The following is a 27915-nucleotide window of genomic DNA, read 5'->3' as shown; positions in this document are numbered from 1 at the left end:
GAAACAAAGATTACATGTCTGTGTTTTTGCCAGGAGTTGAGCTAACTGGCTGGTCTTTAATTTACAGCTCAGGCCGTTATTTAGCCAAAGATGAGCACATCTGTAATAGCAGAAGTAAATATCTGCATTAAAATCCTGGAGGGGCGGGTATGTGCCTGTGTATGACTGTGGGAGTAAAAATGAAAGTAAAAATGAAAGCTGAATGCATTTAGGAGACATTTTATGACTTAACTCATGGTTGCCTTATTTTCTTTAGTAACTCAATATTACATAGAGCAAGAGTCTTCAAACTTGGCAAGTTTAAGACTTGTGGACTTCAACTCCCAGAATTTCTGAGCTAACATGACTGGAGGAGGAACTCTGGGAGTTGAAGTCCACAAGTCTTAAAACTGTCATGTTTGACAGAGTATGGTCGGAACCAAGAGAGCTTTATAAGTAATTTCCGACCTAAGCCAGCGGTTTGCACCAGCTGAATTCACCCAGTTTCAGACGGCCACAATCTAGCGCCTGCTCTTAAATTGGCATCTCAGATAAAACCTGAGCAGTTGTGATCATGTTTTTGTGCCTCGGGCAAACTTCTGCAGAAGGAAGGCTTGCGCTCTGCTGGAGCTTTTGGTTTCCTGCACAGCAGCTCCGACTTCTGGTCCGTGGAGTGTGGTTCCCGTTTGCCCTGCGGCGGAGAGCTGGCTGCTTGATCCGGGCGTCGACGCTGAGTTGGCTGGCTGGCTCCCGCCTTCGGAAATCCTCCCCCTGCCTCTCGGCTTCCCTGGCTCGGTCGGGCAGGCTCGGCACCTGAGGGCGACAGAGAAAGAGGAGGGAAGCGCGCAGAACCTTCAGCTGCCCCGCTCTGCCCGTGAGACTCGGCGAGAAATAAGCGGGGCCCCGATCGGCCACTTTCGCCGCAGCTGCCTGACGCTTTGTTCCTTGCTGAAGCCTTAGCTTTCTGCAGCCATGGTGAAGGTCTCGTTTAACTCGGCCTTGGCGCAGAAAGACGCGGCCAAGAAGGAGGAGGAGGAAGGGGGGCAGAATGAAAAAAACAGCTGCAGCAACCAAGTGCTCATCTTGCCCCCAGACACAAAGGTGAGGAGGAGTCAGGCGCAGTGGCGCTGGCAAATGCTCCTGCCGAGGGCAAGCACCAGGAGCGAGAGCGGTTTTCCCGGGCGCGGAGCAGCAGCTTATCTTGCAAGCTGCCGTGCAAAAGAGCAATCGGGAAACGCAGCGCCCAGTTTGGAAGGAGGACGGTGTGGACATCCGGGGGGAGCAAGATGGGGTCGAAACAAGGAGGGACTGGGGCGTGCGGGGAGGATATATATAGGGCCTAGTGAGGTTCCGGAAGAAGCTTTAAGCCGGCTGGGGCTTTGGAGAGACGGGTGTATTTATCATGGGTTTTTAACTCGAAGAGTTGCCTCGGAGCACGACAGTAGGAAAGTAAAATATTACCTCAATTTTGGCATATCAGTCTATGAATCTAAAATGGCTGACGCATGAGCAGCCTTTAAACATCGCGGGTGTCTCTTTATATTTACATATTTTATCTCAGTTGCTTAGGACCGGGTCGACCTTGCATTTTTTTGCATAACATCCGGATTTTGCTTGGGCTCTGAACCTAAATGGAGTTGGGCCTGATTAGTACTTGCATGGAAGACCCTGGGGAACTCCAAGACTAGATTGGCGTGGGATTTAGGGAAAAAAAGTATATAATATTTTGACATTGGATTAGATACCATTAAAAGGGCAATGGCAATTGATTTCAAATTTGATGTTCTTGTTCATGAAATCTAATGCGATTTCAACCAGTAATTTTGGAAAGTATTTTTAAAATTTTGGATCCTATGTGTGTGAAGGGAAACAGAGTTTCTGGCCTGCTTTAAAGCAGGAAACTCTCTCTGGATAACCTTTTCCAGTCACTCCCTGTGCCTGAAGAATGCAAAAGTAAAGCACTAATGAAAATTGCATGCACTTGTCTAGTTGCCAGGCATCCAAACTGACTCAGGAATGGCTTACTTGACTGAAGATTGTGATTTTGGATTTCTTTTCAGTTCACCATTAGATCCAGTATAACTGATCATACAACACCTGTTGTATAACCCATTATCTGGATGTATACAGAACATTGAACCATAAACTAACCAGATGTGCAAGGTTTATACTGTACTGTACAACATTCTAACCTGTAATGTTCCTTGGGACTGACCATGGAAGACAGGAGGAAGATCTGGAGCTTAGACAGTGGTCTGATAAGAAATCTTGAGTTCAAAAGAGGGGTGGAGAAAGGGTTTCACAAGGGATCCTCCATAGTTTTTGAGAGAGTAAAAGTAGAGGACAGGAGAAGTACTTTCAGACTTGCAGGATTCTATTAACCTTACAATAAATACAGAGCTAGTATTAATTATCTTGCTTATCTTCAGTACCTTGAAGGCTATCAATCAAAAGGGGAAATCAAATTTGTTAAAACTATCAAAGCTTAGCATGTCATATGTTTGCAGTTTTTAGTTCTTTAAGTGAGCTGATTAAGTGTGGATTTGTGAAAGGAAGTATTCATTCAACCCCTTGATTGTCCTTTGTCCTGATACTATAACTTACAACAACCTAAAGCAGGGGTCTTCAAACTTGACAGCTTTGAGACTTGTGGACTTCAACTCCCAGAATCCCTCCTCCAGTCATGTTAACTTAGGAATTCTAGGAGTTGAAGTCCACAAGTCTTAAAGCTGTCAAGTTTGAAGACTCCTGACCTAAAGTATGCTATTTGATCTAAAGAGAGTGGCAACAGTGACCATTTGGAGTTCAAATTAGTCAAAAAAATGTGGGTCAGTCTTGATGGCTAAGAAGTTACAAATAGCATGATATATACTCCTGGAACCTAGGAAGGATTTCTTCTATACTTTTGAAAGAATTTTGTTGTTATGAGACAACAGGCCAGATGGAAAGAAGAGGCTTCAGGCAATCTCTTTTATTTGGACTTTTCCTGTCCATCAGTACTTGGGCAGCCACACTGGTCCATGCTTCCTCCCTGGTGACGATGTTGTTGAAAGAGCAGCAATCGAAGAATTCTTGTGAATGAAGAAACTAATCTGTGGCCACTATAGAAAGTGGTAAGGACAGGGGAAGGAAGATCAACTTTTCTCATGCGATGCAGAAAATGCAGGTGCTGTTGTGCCCTCTTCACTAGTGTCTCACTGTTGAGCGACCAAGGTAGCCTACTCATTAGCTGCACACCCAGAAACTTGATGCTAACCACCTACACAGGTGAATCATTAATACGTAGAGCTGTGCCTGCCTTTTCTGAAATCGACAATGATCTATTTAGTTTCTTCTATGTTTAAATGAGGTTGCTTTTGTTACAACAGTTCACTAAACCCTCTACCTCCTGTAGTAAGTACCCTCGTCATCTTGAATAAGGCCCACACTATGTTCTATTGTCTGCATACTTCACAATATGGTTGGTGGTAAACCTAGCACAACTGTCATGGGTCAACAGGATGAACAACAGCGTATTTAGGACACAGCCCTGAGGAGAACCGGTGCTCAAGAAAATGGTGTTAGAAATATTAGTCCCAACTCGCATGTATTGGGGCCTATCAGTAAGAAAATCAAGAATCTAGTTGTACAAAGCAGTATTAAAGCCTAAATGGCCTAATTTGTTTACTAGATGCTAAGGGATGATTGTATTAAATGCTGAACTGAAGTCAACAAACAACATTTGCACATGAGTGCTTTCTAGTATTTAATAATTTTAAAAGTGTTTAATATTTTAATAAATTTATTTTTTATTTTATTTATATTTATTAAATAAGTTTAATAAATTTCTGTTTAATAATTAAAAACTGCCTGCAAAAAAAATTGTGAGCTCTTTTTGCCGATGGAATAGCTTCTGTATTAGAATTCCACCTGCCACTCCAGAAGGGAATTCACGGATTCTGTGGAAGATTTGGTGGTGGTTCAAGATGGAAAAGAAAAAAGGAAGCCTGTTCACATAACATGGACACAAGTAGCGATTGCATTATACCTACACGATGTAGCTGGATATATCTCACTATTGATTACTTTTTTGTGTGTGACTTTTTAGGATCCAGCAGAAGTGGTGCCTCTTGGAAAAAGAAGAGCTTGGTGCTGGTGTATGTGTTTTGGATTAGCTTTTATGCTTGCTGTTGTAATCCTTGGTGGTGCCTATCTGTACAAGTATTTTCAAATTCAGGTAAATGAAAATATATATATGACCAAGCTTTGAATGTTTTTGTTAACTTACTAGCAATTGTCCAACTTGGCTTATCAGCTAAAGTCTTAATATTAAAAAAATCATTTTTAATATTTTTAAACTTGAAAAAATTAACTCAAATACAACCTAAGCTAAAAATATATTTAGATTTAAGCTTAATGTTAGGAAATATTTGCTAGTGTTTCTGCGGTGGAAATTAAGTCTTTTGGGATAACTCTAGAATGATTATCTCTTTAGTTTTCCATTGGTAGAAGTTTTTCAAGTTGTTGAAGTTTCTTACTGATTTTAGTTACTGTGTTTCTCACAAAATAAGCCCGGGCCTTATTTTTTTTTGACCCCCGAAAAAACGGCTAGGCTGTCTTTTCGGGGGTGACTTAATTCCCCCCCTTGTATCCTCGGGTGGGCGGGCGGGCAGCGACAGCTTGGATGTTGACTTCGGCGTTGATGGGGCACTTTGTATCGGGAGACCTTCCGCCACCGTTGCTTTCCCTTCTCCCTTGCTGCCGCGGCGTTTAGAGCAACACCGTGGCGTTTGGCACAGCCACGTGCGGCCAGCCAGGGCTCCTCCCTGCAACCGGAGCCCGGCAGAGACACTTGGCTTCAGGCGCTCCTGTCGCCGCCTTCCCTTTGCCTTCGAAGGTAAAGCCAATTCTTTTAAAAACGACGCCCTACTACAACAAAGACTCCCCTGCCCGAGAGGGCAACCCAACCCCACGTGGGGAGGCGAATCTCCCGGGGCCGCAGCGCAGGATCGGCCCACCTCGGGAGAAGCGCCCAGCCGCCATCCCTGCCTGGCGCCAGGCAGAGCGTGAAGAGCTTTGCCTGGGGCGCCCAGCACAGCTGACAGGCGGGTCCTCCTGCCCGGCGGCAGAGCTCTCACCAAGCCAATGAGCGCCTTAATTTGATTTTATGCCGATAAAACACACTGGGCCTTCCTATTGGTGGAGGACATATTGTTGGAGAAACACGGTAGAAATATTGCAAATGGCAAATATATAATATGTACTGTCTGTTGTCTCCATAGGAAATGTTCTCAATATATATTTTAACCTGAATAAAATATTAACTGTATATACAAATGTAAATTGTTTAAAGTTATGGGTGAAATGTAATTTGTTAAATTTTTATATGCGGGGGAGGGAAATCAAACTGTTTTTATTTGTGGTGTTTATTTTGCCTTCCCTTCAGACACTCTGAGCAACGTATTTTTCAATTCCAAACACTTTTACTTTTAAAGCTTAGAAATAAAAGGGAGAAATAAGCAATGACCAGGACATCTGTCTTTTTTCTCCCAAGTGGCAGCAAGTGTTATGATAGCAGAAAGGATATCTATTGCTCCTCTTTGTGAGTCAGATTCAGAAGGACAGCTAGCTCTTCTTTCTTGCCTACAAAGGTTACTTTTCTGAATGCAGCAGTTTGGGCTCATTATTTTTTTCTGTATTATTACTTCGCTGTGATCACCAGTGCAGTTTAACAATATCTTTGAATTCACCAGCTATAGGAAACAGGCTAATGTTGGAAAGTTAATTGAAGACTACAGGATATAAAATTGTCTTGAATATTCAATCCAAACAACCTGGTGGTATCTTCATCTATTAATTATCGAATTAATGTAATTTTCTAGGACATAGCATATAGTCAAACTAATACCGTGGGTGGTTTGTACAACAAACTGAGCTAAAATAGAGTTTGTTTCTTTGTGATTACATACACAATTAGTCTAGAGCCAAAAATAAGTTGTTATTCATTTTGCTCATAGTTTGCTTGTGCATTAGCAAAAGAAAGGCAGTATTCACCATAATAATGTTAAAGTGCGTATGTATGACTTGCTGAAAAATGTTGGTTGGTTAAATTAAGCTATCCAGTGTCATCTTAATCTCATTATGTTGGTCATATAATAATTGCTAGTGGTTGACCTGAACTTCAGAATATAATTTCTATGTCTACTAAGGCAGCCAGAATTTCCAGCTGCTGTTATCTAGAATTTCAAATAACAACTGGTCATTCTCTGGTCAACTTTAGATCGATGGATACAAAATAGTTTGACTCAGAGGCCTGGGTGATTTCTGAAGGGGCTTGGTATTATTTACCTTGTTTGCCAGCAGATGTTCTGGATAGTTGATACTATCATTCTTAACCACCTTTTTCCTTTAAAACTCCCACAAATGACAAAAATGGGCAGGAACTGAACTGAAAGTAGTAATTTTGGTGTTTGGAGATAGCTTAATAGTGGGAAATAACTTGTCTTTCAATGGACCTCCTTTCTCATTCTTAAAAGTTGAAGAAATGTATATTGCAAAAGTTTGGTATTTTGCTGATATAATTTTAAAACCCTGGGTATCTTTTAGGGCATACAGAATGCTCACATTTGTGCTAAGCCACAATATGGATTCTCATTTTTTATTTTTGTTCTTTGGGTTGTCTGAACCAAAACCAAAATGGTTATGCTTATCTGAATAACACCAATGTAGTCAACTGTGGTTCATTTAATAATTAAACAAATATGTATGAAATTTGTATGAACCTATCCTGAGGTTTTGTAATAAATATTACTTAATGGTTGGCCAGTACAAAAAGTTGTAAGTTCAAACTACGTCTCTTTTCAGATGATAGATATTAATCTTCCTCCGATGATAAATTCTGCTTTGAATAAACTATAATATTATCTAATAAGTTTAAAAATAGAGTGGCTATTCTGGATTTGAGATTTTAGCAGTGATGAGGTGGGGGTGGAAATGTGTTGCAACAAGATTCATGAACTCTGCTTTGTTTTGCATTGGTTTACGTGTATTACCTTTGTTTTTTTAGGAAAATGTTTACTTCTGTGGAATTAAATATATTGAGGATGGCTTGACCCTAACTGACTCAGATACAATTGCTTCAGCTCCTCGTTATCAGATAATTGAAGAGAGTATCCAGATCCTCCAGGAGGAGGATGTTGAGTTCATTAGTGTGCCAGTTCCAGAATTTGCTGACAATGATCCAGCTGATATTGTCCATGATTTCCAGAGGGTAAGGAATAATACTCTGAATAACATTATAACTGGAGGAAAAGGAATTTGTTCTCCCATTGAAGTTACTGATTATTTCTGGTGTCTTGATTATATTTGTATATACACTGGTACGTGCACAAAGAAAGCCTAGGTAGGTTCCAGAGTGGAGGAAGTAAAAAGTACTGCATAGATTGGTTAAAGAGCTGTGGTGGCGCAGTATTGCAGGCTAATTCTGCTGACTGCCAGCAGTTCGATAGTTCGAGTCTCACTGGCTCAAGACTGACTCATCCATCCTTCCGAGGTTGGTAAAATGAGGATCCAGATTGTTGGGGGCGATATATTGACTCTGTAAACTGCTTAGAGAGGCTGTAAAGCATTGTGAAACAGTATATACTGTATTTCTAAGTGCTATTGCTATTAAAGCCTACAAAATTCTGAATTCTCTGAGGAAATAATTTAATAATGTAAGAACAAGCAAAAGACTCCTTGTATCCAAGCTTCTAAAAACAATGTGCCTTTTCAGGGTTAATGTTAGGCTGAAATATTTAATACTATTTAGAATTTACAAAGAACACTCTTTCCCACCTTTTACTTGTGATATATTGCACTAAAATTTTAATACAATATTAAAAAAAATATAAAAATAGCCCAGCCTACCAAAAACAGATCTGTAAAAGACAGACTAGGAATACGAATTAAAATAGGCAAGAAAACGCTAAGAGAACTCCTGTCCACCCTAGACAAGTTCAAATTTAAAAATGGATTACATATTAGAGTTCAGAAGGAGCTGGCAGATGGGGTCGGGGTGCACGTGCAGGGGTCACACATGCATGCGCGGGGTGTGCAGGGGGGGTTAGGATGCATGCGTGGGGACGCACACACGTTTGCATTTTGGGGATGCGCACACGTGCACTTTGGGCACTTGGTGCTGAAATGGTTAGCCACCACGGGACTAGACAGACATTTATCTGTCTCCTCTCGGGTCTCCTGCTTGAGCAGGGGATTGGACTAGATAGGAGATCTCCAAGGTCCCTTATTCTGTTATATACCTATCATGTATTATTTTGATCTGTATTTATTGTTTTAAATGTATCTGGAACATATGAGGTTAAAAGACTATTCTGGAATACTTCCCTTAAGCTAGGTTTTTTTGGGGTTATCAGAAAATAATGTTTTGATAACTAGAGACTGAAATGGAATAATTGATAAAGTATTTAAATTTTGGTCTTTGAAAGATCAGTATAATATACTAAGTCATATACAATGTTACAGATTCTTAACACTATTAAGAACTTCATGACATTTCTTTATTAGAGACTTACAGCTTATCTTGACCTCAGCCTGAATAAGTGCTATGTCATTCCTCTGAATACGTCAGTTGTTATGCCACCTAAAAACTTCTTAGAACTGCTGATCAACATCAAAGTAAGTTTAAAATAGAGGTTTTTTTAATGTATTCAGTATTCCTTATGTTTATTAAGCTAATTTATGTCCCAGTTGATTAGAATGACTGTGAACCTAGTTTTATCCAATGATGATATGCATTATATAAGCTGATTCCTTTGTATAGTTTCTGATATGATATGTATTTATTTCATTGTCAGGGCAAGTAAAATGCAACAAAACCCCAACCCATCAGTTAATAAGCTAAACCATTTAAGATGCTATTAAAAATAATTTTCCACTCTCATTTATATTAACATTTTTACTACCCTACACTAAACCCATTTAGTAATAGCCCCTCCGAACAAAACCAGACCTTATGTGCAATTTTTTCTTTACTTATGGTCCAACAAACATCAAACAGACAAGTTTAAAAAATTAATATACATAAATTACATAAAAGGTGACCAAAACTATAAAGAAGGCACCAGCTGCTTCCCATGGGCTAAAGCTACAGGTAATAATTTTGCCAGTGCCATTGAGAAATTGGTCACTTTAAAGGAAATCAGTACTCTCCTTGTAATGAGGAGAGTTTGTAATAACTGGACTGGAGTTATATGTTTTAAGTGCCGTTGTTTGTAGACTGGACATTTTAATAAAATATGGAATATAAATTCATTCTTCGTATTTGAACATAACAAATAACATTTTCATTTGAACAATTGAAATAACTTTAAATTGTCACCCTGTTGGGTACATAATTTGGGCTAGAGGGGGAAAAAAGCCTCTTATGTGATAAAAGAAAAAATGCTCAGGGAGAGTCAAGGAAGTTGGGAGAATTTTATTACAGACGTGGGTGATTTGGGCCTTGACTGACTAGATCAGGGGTGTCCAATCTTGGCAACTTTAAGACTTGTGGACTTCAACTCCCAGAATTCCTCAGCTGAGGAATTCTGGGAGTTGAAGTCCACAAGTCTTAAAGTTGCCAAGGTTGGACACCCCTGGACTAGATGATCTAAGTTACAGACCTTCCTTTTGAGTTCTGCTCAGGTTTTTGTGAAGCCTAAAGTAAATAATGTAAAGCTAGTATTGACAGACCACAATTTGTCTTTGCAAGGTGGTACAAAGCTATTCTTCAGGGCTAAGATGAAACACAGGGACCACCCTAAAGAATTCATCTTGCTTGAGACCCTAAGCATTGTAGTTTTGCATGGGCCCTGAGCTGAGCCCAATGTGTGCTATTTTTAGAAACAGGTTGGAAAGGGTACAAGTTGGACATATTCTTACACACTTGAGTACCATACAGCAGCAGCATACCCAAAATGTTGACCTTGAATAGCTTAATGGTATGCCATTTGGATTTTAAAAATCAGTTGGCATCCTGGAAGTATTTTTTTAAAAGACAAACTTCTCTGGCAAAGAAATTTTTACTGACTTGTAGAGGGGACTATTGGTTCTCAGTCCATGATTTAAACTATGATCCCTTGAAAAAGAAGGAAATGGGCTATTTTCTTTCTTTGTCTTAAGATTGATATTCTTCGTAGGCAACATTATAGATATAAGTTAATAAATATAAATTCACATAAATTGAATTAATAATAAAGAAGTTAAATGAAAATGAATGTGACAGATTTAATACTTTTTAAAACTCTTCATGATTCTATTAATCCATGTAGGCTGGAACATACTTGCCACAATCGTACTTGATCCATGAGCATATGATAGTCACTGACCGCATTGACAATGTGGATCAACTGGGTTTTTTCATTTATCGCCTATGTCGTGATAAAGAGACTTACAAATTGCAGCGCAAGGAAGCACTGAAAGGTATGGTATAAGCATAGATGAAATAATAAAGATAGCCATAATTAATGTTTTGTTTCCACATCAAACAATGCAAAACTAATTTTATAGTGTGTATATATTTTGCTGCATTGTAATAAAATCTGATACATGCAGTCTTCTCTTACCAATGTTAATTGGGATCAGGAACACCGTCACTAAGCAATATGGTCATAAGGCATGACATTGTGTGACCATGCTAATCTATGACAACAGTTGCTGAAATTCGATGAAACTGTGTGATTGCAGCATCCTGCAATTACCATTTGCAATCTCTTGCTAGCTTTCTGATTGACTGCATATTGAAATCCAGCAGAGATGGTCACAGGTAGTGATCACATGTCCATGGGATGTTGTAGCATCATAATTGTAAGTCACCAAATGTGATAGTGTGATTCTGGGGACCCTACAACTTGGTGTACCATTGCAACATCAAAGGATGGCTAATAAGTGGATTAAAAATGACCATAAAAATATCCATGCCTCTTATAGCACCTAATTTTTAATGTTACAGATGTGCATATTTAATATACTGTATGCAAAGCTTTAAAACAATTTTTTTTTTGCCTTTGAATATTTCATGTCAGATTCCAATGTCAGTAATTCTATGCTTAGAACAATGTTCTGGTTGGAAAAAAATGGTTCCTGATAAATTTGTGAATATACCGTTATAAGAAATGATGGGATATATCTGTGGCTAAATTATTTGGTGCAATGGTGTGTTAATTTTACTAATATTACTTTCATATATTAAAATACTTTTGTACATTTTCCCCACAAATGTTTGGCAAAACTAAATTTATGTACTACTACCATTCACTTTGATAAATTAAGCATGTGGTTAAACTTACCAACATTAATGACATTTAAAAGTATTTCATTGGAAGTTTTATCATGTCCAGTATGTTTAGATACAATGCATCATTTTACAATAGTATTTTTTAGGACAATGAAGTCCTAAAGTGATAGGGAAGAGACTTGAAATTAAAGATTTGATTACTTATTTAAATTATTTAAATTAAGTTATTTATTTATTTGATCTCTCCCCCCAAAAAAAAAAAAAAAAAGAAAAAAGATAGCAAAGTTTGGATATACTTCATGTTGAGAACAGTGCTTTTTAAAAAAAAAACCATAATGCTCTTGTTTAGGCTCACCTGTCTTCCCATTGTTAATAATAGGAAGTGCTGTGGCATTGTATGAGTATATGTGGACTGGGATCAAGGTACTGCAGTGCTGCCTGAGAACAGCTATATGGACGGGAATGCTGTAGTGTGAGCACATACTACAGAGTACAAGATCTCTGGGACCTCATAATGGAGCTCCTTGAGGAGTGATTTATGACCTTTTCTGCTGGTTTCTCCATGGACTTTCTTGTGGCAAGATGGCAGGAAAGGTCGCAAATGCATATTTTTCCATACAAGACAATATATAGAGTTTATTTATAAAATAATTCAATATTTTGTTCATTTTCCCATAATAGGCATTCACAAGCGTGAAGCAGGTAATTGCCGGATAATTCGACATTTTGAGAACAGATTTGCAATGGAAACGCTTATTTGTGAAGAATAATAAGGAATGCTACTGTAACAGAAAATTAAAAAGATACTTCAATTTATCCTTTCTATTATGTGCAGTGATTTCTTTTTATAATCATTTATGTGAAGAATAGACAAGGCTACATAACTGAATCCAATTACTTAATCTCATGAAACATCTTTATGTCATATTTTGAAATATGTTATTTTTTATGTTTGAATAGAAGCTGTATATTGTTAGTGTATTTCACATAATAAATCCTGAACTATCAGGAGGTAAATTGTGCATCCAATATTACCAAAAATTCCTATAAAATAATTCTAGTTAAAAGCTAAAAAATGTATAGATCGGTTGCAACTTTTGAGGTTTTTAACAGTGTATTAGTACATTATTGATTACAGCTCATTAAGAAACATTTTATAATAAAAATTGAATTTGTTGTGTTTCCAGTCACACTTAAATTCACTTCAAATTGGCTGTGCTAGTATAGGCGTCCGCTGTACAAACTCCAGCATTACTGACTTGTATATAAGCTATGTGTATGCAAAAGAAAATAAATACAAATTTGTGTAAATGTTTTTGCCAAGTTATTTTACATAAACTGTTTGTCTAAGAAGTGTATTTTAGAAATTACTGGAGTTGAATTTTTAATAATTACTAGGTTACTAAATCTTGGAATTATTTAATTTTATTTGTAATAATGATTTAGAGTAGAACTGAAACACTGTTTCTAAAAAAGTAAATGTTAAAGTATTGGGTTTTTTTTAATCAAAGGTTTATCATTCAATTGTGTATTGTGTAGCAAAGAATTAATTTTTTTGAAATCCCTTCCCTGGCAATCTCTCTGCAAGGTGAGGGAAACCAGTCAGGCACAGGAGAGGTGTAGAAGTGGCTTTCCCCCCATCCACTCCAAAGAATGAAGAGATTGGAGAGGAAGGGATTACAAGAGAGGTACACATTGGGAATGTATTTGAATAGTATGTTTGCAGCTGCCAATGACAGTACATTGCTTGTGTTGTGTATTCCTCAGAGCGCTTGTGTATTCCTCAGAGTGCATGTTTATTCTCTTGTAATCCCTAATTTCTCCACTCTGCAATGGGAAAAAACCAAGGTAGGCACAGAAAAATATGTATTGATTGTAACAGTGATCATGTGACAAAAGAATGTGGTGAAGGTTGTAAATGTGGGCATTAGTTATAAAATTATTTTTTCAACACCATCATAACTTTGAAGGTCCTGGACAAGGCACTCAGTAAGAGCCCTATCTGTATTGGCATGGATTTCATGGGAAAATGTTCTGAAGAACTGAAAAAAGGAGAACAAAATCCAAATATAGAGTTGTTTATGTCCAGATAGAAATAGCTTAAAATAATAAAAACTCAAAACAGGTAAGAATGCTGGAATTGGTGATGTTAGTCAAGGTATGTCTAATTTAACGGCAGATTTTGGTTATGTTCAAGGTAACTAAATCACTGATCCAGTAACAATTATTGCACATAAAAAGATCAGTTTTTCAGGTAAGGATTTATTAGGTAAGTCTTATGAGCTACATAGATATAGTGTAAGACATGAGCTGTAGTTTAAATAGCCTCTAATTTAGCTTTAACTTTTCTATATCGGGCCTCCAAAAACTATTTCGAGAAGATTGTTGAAGCATGCTACAATTAGTGATGTTTGGAATTTGTAGATTATGTAATGTGAATATCTTGCTGGTTTGAAAAATAGGCTTGACTAACTATGCCAGACTTAAAGAATCTCCCAACACATGGATTTTAAGTCTTGCCTTACCAGATTGTGAGTTCAAGTCCTGCTTTAGCTATGGGTGGCTTTGGGCCAGTCTCTCTCTCAGCCCAACCCACCTCAGGGTTATTGTTAGGAAAACAGGAAGAGAAAGGTGTGTTGGATATGCTTCCTTCCTTATTTGTAAAAGTAATAAAGATGGGCTACAAATATAAAAATTCTATGGTTAACATATTGTGTAATCCTTTAAATGATAGTGATTTTCGTTTGAACTAAGTTTCAAATTCTGATTATTTCTGCATGATTTGAGATCAAAGTGCAATACTGATAAAAGTAGCTGAAGATTGGTGGGTTATGATTTCCATAGAACCAACGTGGTTGACTTGGTGATGCGAAGCATGGAGCGCTTCCACCAGCTTCCGCCCAGCAAACCTAGCGAAAGGGGTCTACGGCAATAATTGTTGGGTTGAATATCACAATATATCTGTTCACAATAAAAGCAGCCACTAAACCAGGGGTCCCCAAACTTGGCAACTTTAAGATTTGTGGACTTCAACTGCCAGAATTCTCCAGCCAGCTGTGCTGGGAGTTGAAGTCCACAAGTCTTTAAAGTTGCCAAGTTTTAAGACCTCTGTACTAAACCATGTCAGTAGTTATTCCCAGCACACCAGCAGAAGGGCTAGAAAAGGGTAGCAGCAAACACTCCTCTGCCGTTCAAAGCAACTTTGAGAGGTGCCTGTTCTTCCCGGGCGGCTGCCTTCCCCTTTTCTTTGTGCAGACCCTCTTAAGCAGGGCCCCCCAAACTTGGCAACGAATTGTGCTTGGCAACGAATCTTCTGGGAGTGGAAGTCCACAAGTCTTAAAAGTTGCTAAGTTTGGAGACCTTTGCTCCTAAGAGACATTGCACCAAGGCTCGGCCTTTGCCCACGCAAAGGTTTCATTCACTGCTTCCCTCCTTCCCAGTTCCGAAAACGTTGCAGAGATAGAATTAGGGTTCCCCATTAAGCCCGTGAAAACCAGCCCGGTTCCCAGGAAGCCCCGGCTGAGCGCGAGCCGCGCCCTTCGATGTATCTCAACGGCAGGCTCCGCCGGAGCTAATCACCAGAAGTGACGTCTGGGGGAGGGGAGCGAAGCATTTTCCCGCGGTTTGGGAGACGGGCGGGGATGCTTTGAGGAGGGCGGCTACGGTAGTGGCCGGGTTTTTCGGCTTGCAGCGTCTGGGCTCTCGGGGGAACCTCTATGTGGCTGGAGGCGTCGAACATGGCGCCGACCAGTCCCCCCCGGAAAATGGGAACAGGCTTCCCAAGCCAGACGGAGGACAGCTCCGAGGCCGCGGGGGACTCTGAAGCGGCCGCCGCCCCCCAGGCTCCTGACAGGTCTGTTGCCGCCCGCAGTGGTAGCTCTCGCCTGGGGACGGAGGGGTGGGCTGGGGTGGGGGTGGGGGTGAGGCGTGGGGCAGCAAGTGAGAGCTGGGTCAGGAGAGAGAGAGCCGTCAGTCCAGCCCTTTGAGGTTGCCATCTTCTTTTCTGCGGAAGGAAGGAAATTCGCGGCCTCTACCTCTCGATCGCTCCTTGGACTAAGGGAGTTATATTTCTGGGACTCACGGCTGGATTTCTTTTCTTCCCCTAGAGCTTGTGTGTTGCATCGAAAATAAAACGATCTAAATAAAATAAAATAACCAACAGACCCTTTCCCCGTTTTAACAGCTGTCGCCCTTATTTCCTCTTGGAAATCGAGGGGGTGCCAGACGAGGTCCAAGGGGAGTGAAACATCTTGAATGGCTTGGAAAAGATGCTCAGGAGACTAAACGTACATGTAAATAAACGCCCACCCTGATAGTGCTGAGTTTTGAGCTCAGTGATATTTTACAGAACAGAGGAATGCCAGGCTTCATTCTCAGCGGTTGCCTTAATTGATCAGGTTTAATGGCTGCTAAGCATGGAGTTGAGAACATGTTTCTCTCTCTTGTTGCCTGTGCAGCTTTCCTTTGTGGTTGTTTGGCTCATCATAATGTGAATTTTACCTGTGAGACAGATGACCTTGCAAAAGAAACAGAAAAAAATTATAAACATTGCCAACTTCTTGAGATTTCTCTTTCCACAATAAATACCTGGAAATGACTTTTGTGCATATATGTGTGTGTGTGCGCAAGAAATTGTACTGCAAAGGAAAGGCTGTGCTATAACAAACTCCAAATAATAATTATTGTTTAAAATTAGTTTCCTGTAAAATCCTTTTCTCTATCTGCCTATACTGTAAAAACCACACATTCTTCACAGATATCTGAATACTCTTTCCCTAAAGCAGTAATAGTAAAAGAACCCAAGATGGAGATGCCTTAGGAAGGGGTTAAACAGAAGAAGGAATAGATCATTGGGAGGAGAATAAGAGAAATAACAACTGGAAAGAAGAAAGTACCTGTTTTAGATATTATGGAAAATATTAAAAGATCAGCAAAGCAAGGAACACTAGATGATATTAAAATCTATCTAGCTTTTCTGCAGCAGTGTTTTCAGTCATATTAAAAAAAAAAACAGACTGTGTCAAGAGCAAGGCTGGTGGGAGATGAGCCATCTCTTTTCAGGAGATAGTATAACTGCATTTTAAGAATAGTATAATTTGTTGTGAAAGCTTGAACATAAATTTGAATATTGGCTCCTTTTTTGTCATGACTTTCACCTGATGTCAAGCTTTGTTCAACAAGACTAGAGCAGGTACAACTGGAGGGTGCACAACAGAAGGGAATGGAAAAGAGATTTGTTGTAGAAATACTAAAGAAACACAAACATTTCACTGCTATGTATCAAGTGCAAGCCTAATTTACAGTGAAGTGAAATTTTAAATTGTGCCTGTTTCTCCCACCCTGCACAATTTAACGCACTTACAATCACAGGAGGTTGGGAGGAACATTTTCCACCTGTTTTTGATTAAAGACCTAGTCTGGTTTCAGCCTGTTTTTTTTTTTCTCTTGATCCTGCAAAAACTCTATAGCATCAAAATATTCACTGAAAAGCCTTAGAAGAGAGGTAGTTTGATCTAGTGGTTAAGGCAAGGGTCTACAAACGTGGCAAGTTCAAGACTTGTGGACTTCAACTCCCGGAATTCCTGAGCTAACATGAGTGGAGGAGGACTTCTGGGAGTTGAAGTCCACAAGTCTTAAAGCTGTCAAGTTTGAAGACCCCTGGGTTAAGCCAATAGGTAGAGACTGTGAGTTCAACTTCCACCTTAGCCATGAAAGCCAGCTGGGTGACCATGGGCCAGTCATTCTCTCTCAGCTTAACTTGCCTCAGAGAGTGGTTGGTTATGGGGAAATAGGTGAAGAAAGGTGTGGTACATATGTTCACTGCCTTGAATTATTTGTAAAAATAATAAAAGTGGTATACAAACAAAATAATAGCTATTTGGAAGATTCCACATTCTGGAGTAATACATTAAGAAACTGCTAAATATGTAGAACTTATGAACTTTGTGCAAGTGTCCCTGTTTTGATTGCTAATGCCCCCAAAAATATTTCTGATGCAGCATGCTAGTTAACTTCAGTAGTGTATGCTGATCATAGAAATTAAAGTGTAATTGTGTTTCATTTTGCCTGAAATATCTTTAAGAATTATATGATTTAATGACCAATACTTGTGACCCATCTTTTTTTCACCATGTGTCACAAAGTTGCCTTTTAGAGGTAGTCCTCAACTTACAGCAGTTCACTTAATGATCGTTCGAAGTTACAGTGACACTGAAAAAAGTGATTATGACCATTTTTCACACTTGTGACTGTTGCAGCATGCCCATGGTGACATGATTTACATTTGGATGCTTGACAACTGATTCATATTTATGACAGTTGCTATGTCCTGGGGCCATGTGACCATCTTTTGCAACCTTCTGACAAGCAAAGTGAATGGGAAGGTCTGATTCACTTAAGAACTTTGTTATTTAACAACTGCAGTGATTCACTTAAATGTGACAAAAGTCATAAAATGGGACAAAACTCACTTTAATTTCTCACTTAACAACATAAATTCTGGGCTCAATTGTTGTCATAAATTAAATATATATATTCAGCAATTTAAATGGAGACATTTTCAATTTGCAGAAAGAGCTTAGATATGATCTTTTTTCTAGTGCACATTTTTCGAGCCCAAATACTGTTTTATGGGAGTAAATACAGTGGAACCTTGGGTCGTGAATGCTTTTGACAGCGACCAAATCGGGTGACGACCAAAAATTTTGGAAAATGTTTGCATCTGGTAGCGAACACATCCTCAGGTGGCAACCAAACACAGCCGCAGTGATTTTCCCTGCTGCACCATTTTTTTTGTCCACAGATGCGCAGTCAATCTTGCTTCCAGTCACGACCAAATCGGGTTGCGACTGAAGTCCTGGAATGGATTATGGTCATGATCGGAGGTTCCACTGTAGTCTTGAAAATCCCAATTCCTTTTTCCCCTCCCCCCAACCCCCACTTAACTGATAAGATAGCTCCTGGAAGTTAATGTATTTTTTTCTCCGTCTCATTTTTGAATTTCTCATACAAACTTCATACCCATGGACTTTTCCAGATATGTGTATATGAGTGTATGTATCCAGATATTTATAGATTGTCCATGACTAATAATTGTGTAGTTTAAAAATGAAAATGGGGGAAAAGAATGACATACTAATAGACTAATAGACCAAATAGACAGATTAATAGACCAAACATTCTAAAAGAGATCCTTTACCCAGTATAACCCATAGCGTGGGGCTTGTTTAAATAAAATTATATATGTATATAAAATACTAACTAAAACACTTGGCCTAATTTACTTTCAAAACTTGATAGTATTGCTTCTCATCTTTCATGTATCTGAAACAGCCTCAAGACAGTGCTTCTTTGCCAAAACTATTTCTTAACCAGCCATCAGTTTTATAATGGTAAAAAAAGATAGCTATTACTCTGAAGTTTAATATAATTAGTGTTCTCTTTTTCACTTTTCTTTCTTGTTACCTTCATCTATCCTCTTAATATTTTACTGTCTTAGTAAGAATAGGATATAGAATATTGGCATAATATTCAGGGGTGGGATTCAAATTTCTTAACCGATTATGTGGACATGGCCTAATTTATGGGTGTGGCTTGGTGGTCACGTGACTGGCTGGGTGTGGCTTGTATGTAAATATTTATATAAATACTGGATTTTTTATTTTAAGAAAAGCAACTTTCACCCCAAATCAGGCAAAGCAGGCAGGCAGATTGAGTTGCTCACAGAATCACACAGAATCTACTTTTCTGCAATCTGCTACCTGAGTCTACACTGAAAAATAGAAGCTAGGAAGGTTCAGCTCTCAGTTCTCCGAACTGCGCAGAATCATAACAACTGGTTCTATAGAACCAGTGCGACCAGATAGAATCCCACCCCTGATAATATTCTAATATAGAATATTAGGAAAAATATAGAAAAGAGAGTAGAGTTTGTGAGATACTGAGTTTGCAGCAAGGTTTAAAGATAAACAATCGGGGTGGGAGGGGGAATGTGTTAGCATGCTGAAAAAAACACTGGCAGGCTTAAGGAACTAATAAAACAGATCTAAAATTACACCACTGCTTAATAGCAACAATTAAAGTGTCATTGTTTTCAGATGATGCTTTTCATCAGAACTCTTCTTAGGTTTCAGAATGAATAAAATACGTTTCACTGCATCCAAATACCAGTAAAATAACTGTGTGCATTGATATGTATATGAATAAACTCTTGACTTCATGGAATGAGGTCAGGAAAATACCATGGTACCTGTTGGTAACAGATAGGGCCCATGATTGCATTTTTCATATACAATTTATTGTTTGTGCTTATATGTAAGAAAAGTATTGGAAGTGAAAGTACCTTATTTGCTAAAATAAATAGTGTAGTACATATTCCACAAAATTATGTAATCTGTCAAGTACCTAATATATTCAGTTTTATATATTTCTCTTTGCTAGGCTTTTGTTTGCTGAAACAGACTTTGTTTCCTTATGTGATGCTTTACACATAACAGACAACGTGAGAATAACAGCTTGGAAGGCCTATGAAAAAATGGATGTAGTGAGTATATCTTGCTTATTAAGTATGTAATTTAAATATTACATTAACAATGTAATAACCATAATACATTTTGGAAAATAATATCAAATACGCACACACCCAAACACTCCCTCCATCTCCCCCAATTTAGTTTTTGTTTCTATTTTTAGTGCTATTTCACTTTTCTCATGAGTTGAAGTTGATTTTAAAATAAATAATATTAGTACACATGTGATAAAATCTAGACAAAGTTTTGTTTTGTAGTGCAAGTGCTAATATTTCAGAATTGGGTGTTGCGATTTATGGCTGGCAACTTTGATATAGTACAAGAATCTTTCCCTATGTAAACAGAAGGCCCATCTATAGGTAGACCTTTATTCCTCCTTTTCCTTTCCTCTTTGTGTAATAGGGAGTCTGTTCCAGCTTCTTTCTCTGTATAATCTACTCTAAGGTCCTGTGGCTTTTTTTTTGCCAGTAAGAATAAACTGGACAAAATATAGAAATCCTATTCAATAGTTTTGCATTGATTTCTTGACATATCCCAAGTTGTACTAATATATAGGTATACCCTAGAAAGTGTTTTTGTTACTCTTGATTATTAAATTATGGTTGGAGAAGTGCAATTTGATCTGCTGGCCCTAAGTACAGAATTGTATTAAATATAAAAGGCACACATATACATAAAATATATGTATATATCTTGTGCCTCTAATAAGAGGATTCCCATTTATGGCTTCATTCAATTAATACCAAGACTTAATACTACTGGGAGGAAAGATTTTGAAGTATAAAATATATTTTTTATTTTCAAATCCTATGAAATAGCGATAAAGTATTCAGATATTGATATTTGAATCTGAGTCTATAAAAGGAGCTCCTGGCATTGCCAGATCTTTGAATTTTCAAGATATCTGGAAGATGCCAGCTAGGAAAGACTTCTCAAATAGTATACACTGGTGATATGGTATCAAACAAATAATTTCAGTCTTGAAATGTTACTCAATAGCAAGTATTTCAACTTCCAGGATAAAAGTTAGGGCTTAAACAAAAATCCTGTTTTTTCTATTATCTCCCTTTTCTTTTGGTGCAATAACCTTCAATATTTGATTTATCCTAAGAAACACAATCCTAAGTATTGCTGAGCTATTCTTACATTTGAAATAGCAATAACTTAAAAATTCTTTTTGAGTTCCCCATATTTTCAGCAACAGCAATTACCTTTTGTAAACTGATAGATGTTGATCAACCTACTTTGATAATAGAAGATATGATGGTAAACTATATAAATATAACTGCAAAATTTATGGGTAAGACAATTACATTAAATATAAATTTTGATCTGATGTTTGTTTATTACAACTCTAAATAATACAATTGAGCTAACCTTATATTCTAGGAGAGCCAGCTGAAAAAAGAAGTGTGGGGTATCTGCATTTTTATGGCTGCTGTTGACCTGGATGAGATGACATTCACTTTTACAGAACTTCTGAAATGTTTAAAAATTAGGTATGTTTGATGTGTCTGTATAAGCCTTTGCATGTGATCTTTGGTGACAATGTGGTGCCAGGCTGCAATAATGGATTCAATCAGCTCCTGCTTGGTCTTCGGATGCTTCTTCCTTATTTCATAACCCATCTTGGCCCACAAGTTCTCAATTGGGTTCAAATCCGGGCTCTGAGCTGGCCAATCCAGGAGTCAAACACCATGCTTCTTCATCCACTGCTGGATGGTCGTGGCTCGATGACAAGGAGCATTGTCATCCTGGAGGTAAAAGTCCTTCCCTACAAGTTGCTGAGCTGAAGGAAGCATGGTCTTTTCCTGGACTTCCACATACTGCATGGAATTCATGATTCCCTGCACAATTTGTATCCGATCAATACCGATATACTGATCTATATCAATAGCAATACAGCCCCAGATCATCACATGCAATGGATGATTCCCAGATAAGATTCAGGCAGTATGGCCTAAATCCTTCAGCTGGAAATCTTCTGACATACTTATTGCACTGCTTCCCAGTCAAATAGAAATTGCTCTCGTCACTGAAGATGACCTTGGCCCACTGTTCGTTGGTCCACTTGGCATACTGTACAGCCTATGCCAAAGCGATGCCGCCTGGTGATAAGCAATAAGGGCTGGCCAATTTCATATTAGTAACCATGTTTGGTTACCTAAATGGTCCTTTTTAGGGCCACAAACAATAAAAATGTTAACACTTGCATTGGCCTTAGTAATTGCAACACGTATGCCACATCAGTTAATCTGTTTTCATAGTCATTGTAAGCATGCAAGAAATTTCACAATCCCCATCCAAACAGCACCAAATTGCAAGAAGGTTATGCTTTTCACTTAAAAACCACCAGTATTTATTTAAATATAACAATATTTGCATAGCAGTTAGCATAAAATATCATAAAATCAATGGCCTATCCAAAAAAATGTCATAAACCGTAATGCGTGCAGGACTTTTTCACACAGCTCTAATTTAGTAATGTTAGAAAGGAATGATTTGGTTGCACTCTTCTTTTTTTCTTGCAGTGTATGCAAATTTCTGCACTTGATTAAAGAAATAGATGTCAACATGGATACAATTAGTACTAAAGTGGGCTGTACTATATTACGTCTAAAAATAAAATATGATAGACTGTTTGCACTCTACCAGAAGTTTACAAGGTAAGATATTATTGCATTTAGGTTTATTTAAAAAGGAGTTTTTGCTTAAGCAATACTTAAATATATGTTATGAAATAGCTTTATAATTGCTGGTAAGAAAACTAGAACAAATGATTTTAACATTATTGCTGTGAAATTTAAAGGGTATTGTTTGAATCAGAACCAGGAATCACGTGATTGTTCCAGTTTTGTACTATTAACAATTGTTTAAAAAGGAAACTTGTAGCTTAATCTTCAATTTTCTGACTTGTTAACACCATCTAATATCGAGGTGTCAAACTCAAGGGCCACAGGCTGGATGTGGCCCACAGTGTGGTTGAACCTGGCCTGTGGAGCTGTCCTGGTCTACCCAATACAAAGAGGAAAGATCGGCCCAGTTTACCCAGTGCGAAGAACTCAGGCCAATGTATTTTTGGCCCAGTCTACTCGGTGCATAGAGGAAACATGCCAGCTGGCCACACCCATCTAGTTGACCACACCCACCCAGTCAGCCACACCCACCTGGCCTCCCAAGGTCAACCACAACCCTGATGTGGCCCTCAATGAAATTGAGTTTGACACCCCTGATCTAATATATATTTGAAAAAGAAAATATTGTAAGGGCTATTACTGAGTTCCAAGTTGTTTTTCCTTTGTGGTTAAAAAAAAAGTATGTGAGGTAAGGCCAGTCAGTAGCAGTTTTTATGGATCAGGCGTGTGAAACGGGGTCCGTGGACAAGATGTGGCACATTCAAGCCAAGCCCACCCCAGCTCCACGAAGGGGGAAAACGTTGCAAAAGTTGCTTGACGACAACATGATGAGGCAAATTTGACAACCATGCTATAGATCAGGGGTAGGCAAACTACGGCCCGCGGGCCACATCCGGCCCGTTGGTCTGTCCAATGCGGCCCGCCTCTGAAAAAAATCGCTGCCATTGGTCTGTCCAATGCGGCCCGCCCCTGAAAAAAAAATAGCTGGGCGTGGCGTAATTGCCCTGTGCCGCGTGGCCCCCAAAGCTGCAAAACAGTGCGGAGCGATCTAGGGGTAGGAAAGAAAAGAAATTTGCAAAGGCCTCAGCTGGGAGTTCGAAATCACCTTCGAGTGTGACCTCTCCGAAGGTGAGTCCCCACCGATCCCCCTTTTTTTCCGGGGCTTCCAGGCTTAAACTTTGCAAAGGCAAAGCTTGCAGGCTGGAGCGTCTTCCTGCCGAGGAGCGGAAGGGTTCCACCCGGCAGGCAGGGCGGGCTGCTTGGAGCCACCTAAAGCTAGGCCGCTGCTGGTGGAGCTTTGCCCTGCCTTGGTGCCCGTTTCCCGGCTCGGCGGTCCTGCTCGGGCGGCACTTAAAAGCCTGCTCCCAGCACCCGAGCAACTTCCCAGCAACTTTCGGCTTCGTTTTAACTCGCGGGCGCTCGCGCCTGGCTCCGAGCCGCGCGGCAGAGGTGAAGCCCGGTGGGCGGGCAGGCTGCTTGGAGGAGGCGACCGGCGGTGCTCTGGCAGCAGCAAGAGGCAGTTTCGCCCGGCTCCGCTCAGGTGTCCGGCTGGGACTGTCAGGAGTTGCTACCGCCGGCGCAGCTCCGCGCAGCTCCAGTCCAGCGTTGCCTTGGGAAGGAAAAGGCAAAACCAGGAGCCGCTGAGCCTGAGCCTCCGGTACCGCTGCTCCCGTTGCAAAGCACTGCCGCGGCTCTTCCTTTTGCCTTTCCCTTCCCGAGGCAACGCGGGAGTGGAGCGCGTGCGAGCGCGCCGGCGGTAGCAACTCCTGACTCAGAGGGCCTCCAAGGGGAGGGAGCCTCCGAGGGGAGGGGAAGGAGGAGAGGAGGGGGTGATTCCCAAAAATCTTGTGCTGACCCGGCCCGTCTGAGATGGTACAAGCTTTAATATGCTTGATATAATACAAGTAGTCCTCAACTGATGACCCCAGTTGAGCCCAAAATTTCTGTTGTTAAGTGGAACAGTTAGATAGAATAACTTTATTGTCACTTTGAATGTACACTAATTTGCATACATTAAAATGAAATGTCGTTGCATACAGCTCTCAAAGGGTCACCACTCCAAAATACACTACATAAACATGTCAAAACAAACAAACAAATACAAAATTATGCATATACCCACATATAATATATGACACAGAGAAACAATACAGTCTAGTTCAGATGTACCCATGTACATGGTGAGAAAAACGAGTCTTGCGAGTTTACCAGACGGACAGCATAGGGAACAAAGCTATTACAGAATCTGGTAGTCTTGCTAGAAATACTTCGAAACATCCTCCCAGTGGGGAGCAACAGAAACAGACCGTGAAGTGGGTGTGCGGGGTCTCTAACAATGCTTTGAGCTCTAAGCACATAGCGCTTATAAGCAGCCTCCTGAATAATAGGAAGCGAGCAAATCTTGGCTGTCCTTACCACTCTCTGTATGGACTTTCTATCTGAGGCACTGCTGCTACCAAACCAAATAGTGATGCAGTTTGTTAAAATGCTCTCAATCATGCCTCTGTAAAAAGTGGCCAGGACAGAAGGAGAAAGATGTGTTCTCACCCAACACAGGAAATACAGACACTGGTTTGCACGCTTTACTAAGGATGATGTGTGGAAAGAGCAGTACAGATTGTTAATTACCTGCACCCCCAGATACTTAATACTGTTGACCACCTTTACATCTGCATTTTTGATACTGAGTGGAGTATGACCATGCCGGCTCTCTTTAAAATTTAGTTGTTTGTTTTGTCCCATTTTACTACCTTTGTTGTCGCATTGTTAACTGAATCACTGCAGTTGTTAAGCTAATAACATGGTTCTTAAGTGAATCTGGCTTCCCCATTGACTTCACTTGTCAGAAGATTGCAAAAAGTGATCATATTACCCTGGGACACTGTAACCATCCTAAATACATGCCGGGTTCTCTGATAGTGAATGTTGGTTTTATTATATTCTTTTTATATGTAATATCTTTACTATGAGCTTTGTTATTTTATATTGTTTATCACTTAATTTTTAAATAAGTGGTTTAAAATATTTTAACATGAACATACATTGATGGATGAAATAAGAAATGTAATATGTAAGATGGATGTAATATGAAATGTAATATGTTAAAAAGTTTTGCTTTTTTTTTAGTTCGATAACAGCTAAGTGTTTTCAACTTTTTTTTATTATGCTCTGAGGACCGCCAGATCACCTCAAGAACATAGTCAACATGGGCCCTTCCTATTGAATTATGAACCCTGAGATCTGCTTCCTAAATTTTTCAAAAATGATAAATAATCCCATTTTGCATCAACCCAGTTTCACTAAAAATACTTTTGCTACTATAATCAGTTTTGATTATTCCCTATAACAAAACTATCTCCTCTAAGATATTATAAATGCAGTATATTAAGGTGAAATTTCAGATTTTATACCCAGATGTGTTCATTTCTATTGTTTTAGGATTTGTGAACTTATCTGCATTGACAAGCCCAACGATCAGTAAGTTTGTTTTCATAGAATAAAAATGGCTAATATTATAAAACTTATTTCAAATATTCAGGCAGCACAATGGGTAAGGACAGATGGGTGAACAGTTAAGTATGGGGCTGTTAGCTGATTTTTTCTTAAAATGACAAAATCAGATTTTAAATGTTATACAATTAGTGATGGAGAAGTAAGAATAACTTTAATAAATAATCTTACCATAATTAGATATCTTGAAATAAGTTCAGAAGATAGATTCAGAAATGTAGCTATTGATCCAGGTTGATGGTACAAGAAAGTGAAAACTATCGCTCCTATCTTGAATTTTTATGAGTTCTGATAAAGTTAATAGTAGGAGGACAGTCATGTTGTTTTATTTTCATTGATGTCACCACATAATGTAAAAATGTAAACAAAATATTCCTATGTAACTTTTATTTGGCTGAAAAGTTCTATTCTATGCAAACTATATTTACCATTGTTTTAAAAGGTCAAATGTGGTCAAATTACTGTGGTTTTTTTTTTTTTTTTTTTTGTAGAACTTGTGCTGAAATAAGTTCTTGCTTATTTACAAAACTCTGCTGGATCATGTTTCTTTTGGCAAAAGGTATGGATGCTTAAATCATATTATTGCATGTGATTTACTTCATTTCAAATTGTGTTTATAATTGAACTAACGGTTTGATTAATAAAGTATTTTGGGGGGATTTTTTTGGTTTAATATTAGTTCAAGACAAAAACAAGTAATAGTTAATATTATTGAGTGGTATAGTATGTTTAAGACCTATTTTTACTCTGAGATCTCAAAGGATTGTGATGGTCTCTCTCCCCTCATATAATTTCTATAATAAAAATGTTTGGTAAAAGAAAATGACTTGGCCTGTGTCACTCAAGGAGTTTCATGGCCTAGTGCAGGGGTCTCCAACCTTGGCAACTTTAAGACTTGTGAACTCTGGGAGTTGAAGTCCACAAGTCTTAAAGTTGCCAAGGTTGGAGACCCCTGGTCTAGTGGAATTTGAACTTCAGTTTCTCTGTTCCAATCCAGCATTTTAACCAATGCATTATAGTGGCTCACTATTCTGGTAGGACCGAGATAAGATTTATCTTATCAATTCATTTGAGCAAAAGAAAGAGGAATATATTTAATATCTATAGCAGCTGAAATTCAGTATTCCGCTACTTTTTTTTTTATTTCTATCCCATATATTATTTTTACAAATAAGGCAACAAACATATCCAGTACACCTTTTCCCCATATAACCCTGTGAAGTGGGTTGGTCTGAGAGAGAGTGACTAGCCCAAGGTCACCCAGTTGGCTTTCATCGCTAAGATGGAATTAGAACTCAGGGTCTTCCATTTTCTAGCCCGGTGCCTTAACCACTAGACTAAACTATTACTAACATTTTATGAATTTTAGGGCTTCCTCTGAACTAGGGGAGTACAGGAGAAAAGGAGCAAATAATTATTTTATAATGGCTTTAAATGAAAATTTAAAAAGAAAAAGTCTTGATTTATAAAGATTTATACAAAGATTTTTATTTAATATTTCAGGAAAAATACTGCAGATGGAAGATGAATTGGTTATCTCTTTTCAGCTTCTGCTGTGTGTTTTTGATTATTGTATCAGACAATTACCCCCTGCACTACTTAAAGAACCATATAGTAAGGATTTAAAATATTTTATTAACAAATATAATGACTATATTAAAATAGTTATAACGGTTCAAAAGATGTTATCTTGCCTTATACATTTCATAGCTGTGTTTTCAGTTCAACTATTGCTTTCTTCTACTTTGACTCTGTTCTAACTCATTTTGTCAGGCGTAAAAGATCAGATCCACACATAGTCCAATTAAACTGCTTTATTGCTACTCATATTTATGTACAGGAATATTCTCAACTAGCAACTTCTGCTGGGAGTAAGATAAGGTCAACTGAATTCAAGGGGGTTGACTTAGTCTGCTTGTGGTTATATAGAGATTCTTGGCGGACTGCTCTCTTTTAACTCCATTCCCAGGTTCTGACACTCTTTGCCCTGCAATTTGATACTTAATTG

The 27915-nt window shown here is 38.8% G+C and overlaps 2 protein-coding genes across 6 annotated transcripts in view; both read left to right on the top strand.

Moving 5' to 3' along the window:
- The first annotated feature begins 649 nt into the window (after positions 1-649).
- On the top strand, positions 650-12544 carry ITM2B (integral membrane protein 2B). The gene is made up of 6 exons (XM_026679053.2): positions 650-1080; positions 4067-4195; positions 7025-7228; positions 8524-8634; positions 10269-10419; positions 11915-12544. Exons 1-6 carry the CDS (start codon positions 952-954, stop codon positions 12001-12003), a joined length of 813 nt encoding a protein of 270 aa, XP_026534838.1. The 5' UTR covers positions 650-951; the 3' UTR covers positions 12004-12544.
- Positions 12545-14816: 2272 nt separating this feature from the next.
- RB1 (RB transcriptional corepressor 1) overlaps positions 14817-27915 on the top strand; it is a 33225-nt gene continuing 20126 nt past the window's right edge. For 3 of the 5 annotated variants that reach the window (XR_015746432.1, XM_087949248.1, XM_026679044.2), the window contains exons 1-7: positions 14817-15086; positions 19673-19775; positions 21151-21260; positions 22293-22427; positions 25836-25874; positions 26399-26466; positions 27411-27521. Coding sequence is in view for 4 of the 5 variants with exons in the window: in XM_087949248.1 (XP_087805374.1) it covers positions 14950-15086; positions 19673-19775; positions 21151-21260; positions 22293-22427; positions 25836-25874; positions 26399-26466; positions 27411-27521 (703 nt within the window). In the remaining variant the exon portion in view is untranslated. Of the gene's footprint in view, positions 15087-19672; positions 19780-21150; positions 21261-22292; positions 22428-25835; positions 25875-26398; positions 26467-27410; positions 27522-27915 lie in introns of those variants that run through there. The other 2 variants (XM_087949249.1, XM_087949250.1) reach the window with 2 other exon arrangements.

The sequence above is a fragment of the Notechis scutatus genome, chromosome 1 (assembly GCF_049901735.1).
Source record: "Notechis scutatus isolate UNSWTSFEM ecotype Mainland chromosome 1, rNotScu1.2, whole genome shotgun sequence".
NCBI lineage: Eukaryota > Metazoa > Chordata > Lepidosauria > Squamata > Elapidae > Notechis > Notechis scutatus.
Note: the sequence above shows the minus strand (reverse complement) of the source record. Positions and strands in the feature narration are given on the sequence as shown.

Excerpts from the sequence above, each read along its gene's own strand:
- ITM2B (XM_026679053.2), top strand. The coding sequence starts at position 952 with ATGGTGAAGGTCTCGTTTAACTCGGCCTTGGCGCAGAAAGACGCGGCC. Across the intron at positions 4,196-7,024 it reads ACAAGTATTTTCAAATTCAG|GAAAATGTTTACTTCTGTGG; the intron begins GTAAATGAAAAT and ends TTGTTTTTTTAG. Across the intron at positions 8,635-10,268 it reads AACTGCTGATCAACATCAAA|GCTGGAACATACTTGCCACA; the intron begins GTAAGTTTAAAA and ends TAATCCATGTAG.